This window comes from Coenobita brevimanus, chromosome 111 (assembly GCF_032717465.1).
Source record: "Coenobita brevimanus isolate Jiangsu-jjx chromosome 111, ASM3271746v2, whole genome shotgun sequence".
NCBI classification, from domain to species: Eukaryota; Metazoa; Arthropoda; class Malacostraca; order Decapoda; family Coenobitidae; genus Coenobita; species Coenobita brevimanus.
The window spans coordinates 7534229-7544059 of record NC_137064.1 but is presented as its reverse complement, the minus strand read 5'-3'; the positions used below and the strand labels follow the sequence as shown (position 1 = coordinate 7544059).

At 44.1% G+C, this 9831-nt stretch overlaps 1 protein-coding gene across 1 annotated transcript in view; it reads left to right on the top strand.

Annotated features, from left to right (window-relative positions):
* The window catches only part of LOC145417770 (ionotropic receptor 21a-like), a 61267-nt gene extending 52486 nt beyond the window's left edge, over nucleotides 1-8781 (top strand). The window contains exons 8-10 of the mRNA XM_080286376.1: nucleotides 3603-3752; nucleotides 7836-8633; nucleotides 8671-8781. Coding sequence (XP_080142502.1) covers nucleotides 3603-3752; nucleotides 7836-8633; nucleotides 8671-8781 — 1059 coding nt within the window. The remainder of the gene's footprint in view (nucleotides 1-3602; nucleotides 3753-7835; nucleotides 8634-8670) is intronic.
* The last annotated feature ends 1050 nt before the right edge of the window (nucleotides 8782-9831 follow it).

Genomic DNA, 9831 nt, shown 5'->3' with positions numbered 1-9831 from the left:
TGTCACTCAACCATATTGCAGAACCTCTGCCTATCAGAATTCTTTCATTCCCCGAACTGCATCTCTCTGGAACTGGCTTCCCCAGAGTTGTTTTCCTCCAAATTTCAACCCACAACTGTTCAAGTCTAATTGTTACAGATATTTTATGAACAGAGGACACCAGTAATCTGGTGTATGGATTTTTTTTTTTTTACCCATTTGTTTTTCCTTCCTCCGTTCTGTTATTTATAAAAAAAAATATATATATATACATATATATATATATATATATATATATATATATATATATATATATATATATATATATATATATATATATATATATATATATGTATTTGTATATATATATATATATATATATATATATATATATATATTTGTATATATATATATATATATGTATTTGTATATATATATATATATATATATATATATATATATATATATATGTATATATATATATATATATATATATATATATATATATATATATATATATATATATATATATATATATATATATATATATATATATATATATATATATATATATATATATATATATATATATATATATATATATATATATATATATATATATATATATATATATATATATATATATATATATATATATATATATATATATATATATATATATATATATATATATATATATATATATATATATATATATATATATATATATATATATATATATATATATATATATATATATATATATATATATATATATATATATATATATATATATATATGTATATATACATATATATATATATATATATATATATATATATATATATACAGTGCTCGTCAAAATTATCGAGCGCCTACCGCCGGGCGCGCAATACTTATGGCCAAAAAAGAATCACCCATTTTTGGGGGTAAAAATTGAGCCACAAGTTTGCGGTGCTAGCATGACGTCACGGTAGCCTGAGGCCTTCCGACGTGCTGGTTGGTTCCCGCCTCAGTTGCCCACGGGCTGCCTGAGAGAGAGGAACTTCGCCGTGTCTCCCTTTCTTTTTGTGCCATTTTTTACCGAGTGTCTCGCAGTGTTTTGGCTTTCACCACTTTGTTATGGCACCTACCCATGAACTATCGAGTGAAATCATATCCCAGATCATTGCTCTAAAGGTGGCAAGCCACCAGACAAAGGAAATTAGTGAATTGGTTGGTGTGGCTCGATCGACAGTGCGTCAGTGGTGCGCGTGGTTTTGGTTGGAAAACAGTGGTGAAGTTCCCACAAAGAAACTGCGGTCTGGTAGGCCTAGGAAAACTTCCCCAAGGTCTGTTAATGTTTTAAAACGTGCAGTGGAGTTTAATCCTCGTGTGAGTGCAAGGAAAATAAAGGAGAGCAACCCGGAAGTGTTTGGTGAGGTGTCTGTGAGAACAGTGTCTCGTAGGGTCCATGAACTTGGTTACACAAGTCACAGGCCTGTGAAAAAGCCTCTTCTCTCTAGCAGCCAGCGACTTCGTAGGCTTGCCTTTGCTAACAAATACCTTAATTGGGTTGAGGAGCAATGGTTGTCAGTGTTGTGGTCTGATGAGGCAACGTTTAGTGTCACTTGTAACAGAGGAGCACGTGTGTACCGATGCAAAGGTAGTGACCCACTTGACCCACGGTATGTAGAAAGCACAGTTAAACATCCTGATTCACTCATGGTATGGGGTTGTTTCTCAGGGAAGGGTTTGGGGAAGCTTGTTGTACTTCCCAAGAACCTAAGAGTGAATCAGGATGTTTACCTGGAGCTTCTGTGTGATCATTTACCAGACTTCTTCGAGCTAACAGGTGCACGAGTATTTCAGCAGGACGGTGCACCTGCTCACAAAGCCAAATCGGTCACCAATTGGCTTCGTGACTGCCAAGTATCATTCATGAAAGACTGGCCAGGAAATAGCCCAGACCTCAACCCGATTGAAAACCTCTGGCACCTCGTAAAGAAGAGTCTCCAAGGGAAGGACGTGAGCTCTCTGCCTAAGCTGGAAGCTGCCATTCGTGACTCCTGGGACAAAATACCCCTCCATCACCTCAGGAGCCTCGCCCTTTCACTTCCAAGACGTCTCAGTCCGTGAAGAAGCGTAAAGGCTACCCTGCGAAGCTCTAAAGGTAAATAAAATGCATTATTTATATGTTTTTTCAATGTTGAAAGGTTTGTTTCTTAGGAGGGACGCAGGGCGCTCGATACTTCTGACGAGCACTGTATATATATATATATATATATATATATATATATACAGTGGAACCTCGGTCCTCGAACATCTCACATGTCGAACAAATCGGACCTCGACCAAAAAATTCAAGAAATTTTTTCTCCAGAGGTCAACCAAAATATCGGACTTCGACCAACCTGAACGTGGCCAAACGAAGGGAAGCTGGCCGACCGACAGTCACGCGTCCACTTTTGTTGTTCGTCAACGTTGTTGTCCTGCTGTGCTTCACATTTTTCTTGATTCAGTGCAGTATTAGCCCCTAATAATGGCTCCAAAGAAAGCAAGTTCATCCAGTACGGCTACTGGCAGTGAAAAGAGGAAAGTAGTGCGGAAAATAATTGAAGAAGTGGAAAAATTATTGCTTATCTTCATCAGTGAGAAACAGTTAGCAGGAGACAGTGTTAGTGAGTATATAATTTGTGAAAAGGCAAGAGAAATATACAGTCACCTCGTAAAGGAAAGCACTGGTACCAATGCTGAAACTTAAATAGGTAAGCATCTGGGGTCTTGGAACGGATTAAAATGATTTACATTATTTCTTATGGGGAAAATTAGTTCGGTCCTCGACCAATTCGGTTCTGGAACAGCCTTCCAGAACGGATTGTGTTCGAGGACCGAGGTTCTACTGTATGTATATATAAAGTCATAATTCAAGAACTTCCCTCATTAGTTCCTTCATTCCCAGGGCATATTTTCTTAGTTCATTATTGATCCTTCCAGATGATACTGTATTTTCCCCTTAGGAATGGCCTCTGTGACTGAAAAGATTATATATCTCCTACAATAGTAAAGGTAAAGGTGGGAGCATATCCCATGAGGCGCTTAGACGTAGTGATAATCTCCGTGAGGCTGTAGTGGGTTATTCACCCAATAACATGGGATACAAGGGTAACAATGCCACTGCAAATTCCAGTCACCACAATACCACCCCCTAGGCATTACTCTAGGTACAGATTTTACCTACCAACCCATAAAGGGTGGATAGACACACGAGTTGTGACCCCAGCTACCTGCACAAAGATTCAAACCCTGGCGCGAACGGGCCGGTAGTATCGCGGTCAGCGATGCTAGCCACTCAGCCACCACGGGGATGATGATAATTTTAAAAATTTCCCCTAAGCAGAGGGAAATCGCCAGAAAGTAGGAAGGACATAATTAATTTTGTCATTGAAGGAAGGGGTTAAAAATGATGTAAACACCATTTTGTGTACCTGCCAACTTTGTAATCTATTTGTCTGTCTACAAGCAGATGCCATAGTGCCAAAGGGGGTGGTTACAAACAAGATGCCTTTCCTCCGGCATCAGGCTGCCCCTCTCCCTGTTCATACCACCCTCATTCATGTACCTTTTTTTTTTTTTTTTTCCAGGAATGTTACACCACCTTCAATGTTGCCATGGCGCTGTGTCGGTATTCACTACTCAAGGGTAAGTTTGATGAAATGATCGGATTGCTGCAGCAAAGCGGACTGCTCGACCATTACTTCAGAGATAGTCTAAGGATGGCTGCTTCTGCCAAGGTAATTTTGTCAGGCTTTTGTGGTACTACTCTGTGTGTGTGTGTGTGTGTGTGTGTGTGTGTGTGTGTGTGTCTGTGTTTATGCTAGAGTCTTTCTAGTCTAGTGGGGTTCTTCTAAACAGGGAGGAACACCAAAGCAGGCTTAAACACACCTTAAGAGTACAGAGTAGACACAGAAACTCCAGATGGCAGGACAAAAGATTTATTATTGCACAAGCCTTTTAATACAACCTTACTTCCAATATCGTGAGATTTATATACAAGAAATGGTCAACTGGGGCAAAGAGGAATTGGGAGGGGAAATCTGGAGGGGACGTCCCGCATATAACACTGACACCTGTCACAAGGACCTCTCTGGAAGAATGGGGCCGGATTTTGTCTCTGTGTCTGTATGGGGTGTTGTGGTGCAGCGAATTATTTGAGGTAGGACCTAGGAGGAGATAGACCATGACTCTGGCTCCAGCAAAGTGGAAACCCGATCTCTGTCTCTCTCTCTCTCTCAACCTGTGGATAGATTAGTGTGGTCTGTACCCGGAGTGGGTCTAGCAGTGAAGTTAGAAGGGACCTAAGATAGTTGGGACAGTAAGTTTATACGCTCATCGATATTAGTTTATATGTCCATTGAGATTGGTGGCAAGCGGTAACAACGAACCCACAACGATAAACTACACTAAGCAGTATTGGTGACAGCAGTAAACGAAGCCAATTATTGTCTCAATCAATAATCAGTGGGCAAATTACAATCAAAACAATCTATGACTCCCGTACAAGCAACATTCATCCAATCAAACTAGAAGCAAAACAGAACAAGAGAGAGAATCTGAGAGAGACTGCTAGGAGAGAAGGGGAGAGATTCCCAGAAAGCAACAGGGTGTAGGAGAGTGAGCGTACAGTGGGAAAACCGCAGCTAGCACAAACAGCTACTAACCAAATACGGATCATGCCAAGCTCTTAACTTTTATTCAGGTAACTGTCTCAACATAAACTCCATCGACCCCAATCTACCTATTTCATCATCACACTTAAAATACGAAGAGGATAACGGAACAGAGAAGGCCTACACTGACATCTACAATGTCTCACCATTACTTTCTCTCCTGGTGCCATCCCATGGACGATACAACCAAACAACCTTTCTTTCTAATTAAACCCCTCTACTACGTCTGTTATCATATTACTGAGCCCGGGATTCCTTTCCCAGGGGTAGGAGGGCACTCTTTACATGTATGAGGGGTTGTGTGTGTCGGGAGGGGAGACTGATTTCAGCTTCAGCTCACGTTGAGGAAGCCTGCTGGACTCTGGGGCGTGTGTGGTCTGGAACTCCTCTGTTCCCAAGCCGCCTCTAGCAAGCTCAGTTGTGCTGCGTCTAGCAAGCACACTGGAATGCTGGAACTCCTGTGTTGCCAAGCTTCCTCTAGCAACCTTCGTTGACCATCCTGCGAGACCCAGGAGGCATAGTGGATGAACATGTTGACTTGGGTCAGCTGCGGTTGGAGAGAGGAGATGGAGGCGATGATAGTGGCTGCAGTTGTGGCAGTGAGACGGATGGTGACCTTTGACCCAGGAGCTGGCTTGTCATAGGCTGGAGCGGATGCAAAAGTACTGCTGTGAGGGGGAGAGGTAGTGGTGTAGTTGAGTGAGTAGGTGTTTGTGAGGGATTTGATTTCGGGGGGTTGTGGTGTTGGGTGAGGCGTGGGGTTGGCGAGGATGCCGGGGGTGGAGTTACATTGCCTGGTGGTAGGACTGTAAGAAAATGTTCTGGAAAGAGGTGAAGAGAGTAAGACAGGGTGGAAGTGAGGTTAGCAGGGGAGTGAAAGATAAAAATGGTAGATTACTAGTGGAGAAGGGAGAAAAAGTGAGCAGATGGAGAGAACACTTTAAGGAATTGTTGAACAAGAGGATGGAAGTAATGCGAGTATAAGTGGCTTGGAATGGCTGGGAGGAGGGAGGTGAGAAGACAGGAAGAAATCAGTAGGATAGAAGCTGTGGAAGCAATGAAGAAAGTTAAATTGGGGAAAACCCCAGGAATTGATGGAGTGTGTGGTGAAATGCTGAAGCATGAGGGAGAGATAGTAGTACAATGGATGTGGAAGATGTGCAGATTGGCCTGGGAGGAAGGTAGAGTCCTGGAGGATTGGAAGTCAGGTATAATTATTCCCTTGTACAAAAGAAAAGGGGAAAACGAAGTGTGTGGTAATCATAGGGGCATTTGTCTTCTTAGTATAATAGGAAAAGTGTATGGTAGGAAACTTGTTGACAGAGTTAGAGAAAGAACAGAGAAATTAGTTGGAGAAGAACAGGGGGGCTTTAGGAAGGGAAGAGGTTGTGTAGATCAGATATTCATTCTTAAATCTTTATTGGAAAAGTTTCTAGAGAAGGGAAGAAAGTTGTATTCGGCTTTCATGGATTTGGAGAAAGCATGAGATGGAGGGATGGGGTGGAGAGGTATATGAGAGAGGGGGGTGTGAGTTGGGAGCAGGGCAGTGAAATGGCGGGGGACAGGGCGACTTGGAGGCGATTTGTTTGTGGCCACCCCAAACGGGATTGAGGCGTCTGGCAATAGATAGATAGATAGATATGACAGGGTGGATAGACAAGGATTGTGGAAAGTGTTAAGAATATATGGAGTAGATGGGAAGTTGTTGAATGCTGTGAAGAGTATGTATGATGGTGCGAAGGCTACAGTGCGTGTGGATGGTGAACTAAGTGAATTTTTCTCTTTGAAAGTTGGTTTGAAACAGGGATGTGTCATGTCTCCATGGTTGTTCAATCTGTACATGGATGGGGTAATAAAAGAGGTACAAGGTAGGGTAGTGGATGTTGGAGTGGCCCTGGTGAGAGAGGATAGTGTTTGGAAACTCTCTGTACTATTGTTTGCAGATGATACTGTGTTGTTGAGTGAAGACGAAGGGGAGCTGCAAGGCTTGGTGGATGAGTTTGAGAGATTGTGTAAGAAACGGAATCTAAAGGTGAATGTAGGGAAGAGTAAAGTGATGGTCTTTGAGAGAGGTGAAGTTAGTGAATGTACAGCGAGGTTGGATGGTGAGGAATTGGAAAATGTGAGTACGTTTAAGTACTTGGGTAGTGTGATGAGTAAGGATGGAGGTTTGGAGGGTGAAGTGCTTGAAAGGGTACAGCAGGGAAGAAAGGTTGCTGGTTCTTTGAAAGCAGTGATAAGAAACAGGGAAGTGAGCATGGAAGTGAAAAAGTTACTACATGACAGTATTGCGATACCAATTCTAATGTACGGAAGTGAAGCTTGGACATTGTTGGAAGGACACAAGTCCAGAGTGAGAGCAGTGGAATTGAGTTATTTAAGAGGAGCCTGTGGAGTCACGTGGAGAGACAGGCTGACGAATGAGGATATAAAGGAGCGTTGTGGTGTTGATGTGGATGTGATAGGAAGCGTTATGAGGAACACACTGAGGTGGTTTGGTCATATGGAGAGGATGGAGGGTGAAAGACTGATGAAGAGAGTGTATGTGAGTGAGGTGGAGGGGGGAAGAGGGAGGGGGAGGCCGAGGAAGATGGAGGGATGGGGTGGAGAGGTATATGAGAGAGGGGGGTGTGAGTTGGGAGCAGGGCAGTGAAATGGTGGGGGACAGGGCGACTTGGAGGCGATTTGTTTGTGGCCACCCCAAATGGGATTGAGGTGTCTGGCAATATATATATATATATATATATATATATATATATATATATATATACTGGATATATATATATATATATATATATAGATATATATATATATATATATACTGGATATATATATATATATATATATATATATATATATATATATATATATATATATAATACATACAGTATATATATAACATATACATATTATACATGTGTTTATATATACATAATATATGAACTACGAGGTGTACCAAGGGGAAACCACATAGAGGCGCGAGAAGAGAGCGAGCTAGACAGACACACGTCCCTCAACCACCACATGCCCCTCTTCCCCCCAACGGAGTCCACGAGAGGTACGTTGCTGTGCCGCATTACCCTCTTCCTGGACCAGTGCTCACCAGAATTGGGGCAGGATCTGTGTGTCGGCAAACCCCCCAGGTAGGACCGCAATGATGCCCACCATGCTCCTTTCACCTACAACCACCAGCAGGACCGTGACAATGCCCACCGTGCTCGCTGGGGAGGGAACGCCCACTGTTCTTCCCTCACCTGCAGCCCCTGCCCGGAGCAGGACTACGGCAACGCCCACAACGCTCGCTGGGGAGAGGACACCCACTGTGCTCCTCTCGCCTGCAATCCCAGGCTTAGCAGGACCGCAGCAATGCTGATTATGCTTGTCGGGGAGGGAACACCCACCGTGCTTCCCTCACCTGCAGCCCCTGTCCAGAGCAGGACTGCGGCGACGCTCACCGTGCTCACCAGGGAGAGGACGCCCACCGTGCTCCTTTCATCTACTGCCTCCTGTAGGACCACGACGAAGCCCATCGTGCTCGTCGGGGAAAGGACGCCCACTGTGCTCCTTTCACCTACAGCTACCAGCAGGACTGTGTCGACACCCACCATGCTCGTCGAGGAGGGAATGCCTACTGTTCTTCTCTCACCTGCAGCCCCCGCCCGGAGCAGGACTGTGGTGATCCCCACTGTGCTCACCATGGAAAGGACACCCACTGTGCTCCTCTTGCCTGCAGTCCCAGGGCTTAGCAGGACTGTGACGACACCCACTGTGGTCATCGGGGAGGGAACGCCCACCATGCTTCCTTCATCTGGAAGCAGGATCGTGGCGACGCCCATCGTGCTCGCCGGGGAGAGGATGCCCACCGTGCTCCTCTCGCCTGCAGTCCCAGGTCTTATCAGAACCTCGGCAGCACCCACTGTGCCCACCGGGAAGGCCCCGCCCACCGTGCAGACCTCATCTGCTGAACCCTTGACACCTACAGAGGGTCATGACCCTTGCTCGCCTCACTCCTTCAGAGGCCGAACGGGACACCCCTCTCGCTCTCCCCACACCACAGGGGGCAGAGCAGGCTCCCCAGCGGAGTCATTGCTGAAAGAGGTTTGGCGTGGCCCTATAGTGAGTCTGGGGGTACACTCACTACAACCAGTGCCCCTTAGTCACCAGTCACTGTCGGACTCCCGAAGGAGGAGAGACCGCAGACAGCCCCTATCAGACTCCTGATGAAGGTTAGACCGCAGACACCAGTCACAGAGGGACGCCCCAGAACTCCCGGTCGAGACTTCCCTAAACAAGCTGGTGAACCATCTTCCACCAAGGGCAGGCGCAAGGCAGCGTGCCTACTCGACCCGATCGGCCCCAGCCCTGAGGGCCGACACACTGACAGAGGCCCCTCCAGTGAAAGGTCTCCCCCTACACCACCCAGCAGCCCTCGCCTGACAATCCAGAGTACAATAGTGATCCTGCGCCCCTTCAGAGAGTGCACACCTGACGACACACCTCCCACACCTGGGTGCCACCTGCAGTTATCTTATTAGCCCACTAGTCTCAGACTCAGATCCTTATACATCCTATAGTGTGTATAATCTGTCACATTGTATTGTGTCAAGTCGCTGTATTCTTTGTGAGTAATATACATATAAGACTGGTTAGCTTGTGTTTTTAATCCCTGTTCCTTTGGATGCATGCTCTGGACCCGGTCGTGGAAAGAACCCAATATCGGACCCACATACTCAGAGAGCAAGAAGTTGATCTCTGAGCACGTGGCATAACAATATATATATATACATTAAATATATATACATATGTATAATATATATACAATATATACATGCAATATATTTATAATAAAGATATATATATATATATATATATATATATATATATATATATACACACAGAGTCAAGTCGCCTAAGGCACGGCTAACTGGTTCTGGACCATATATATATATATATATATATATATATATATATACATACAGAGTCAAGTCGCCTAAGGCACAGCTAACTGGTTCTGGACCGCGCCCATGCCATAGAAAACTGTGCCATACAAATAACTGAACCTATGGGAAAAATGGAATTTGGTTCTGGACGTTTGCCCAAAGTCCCTCTTTTCACCCCACTTTTCCCCATTTTTCCCCACTTT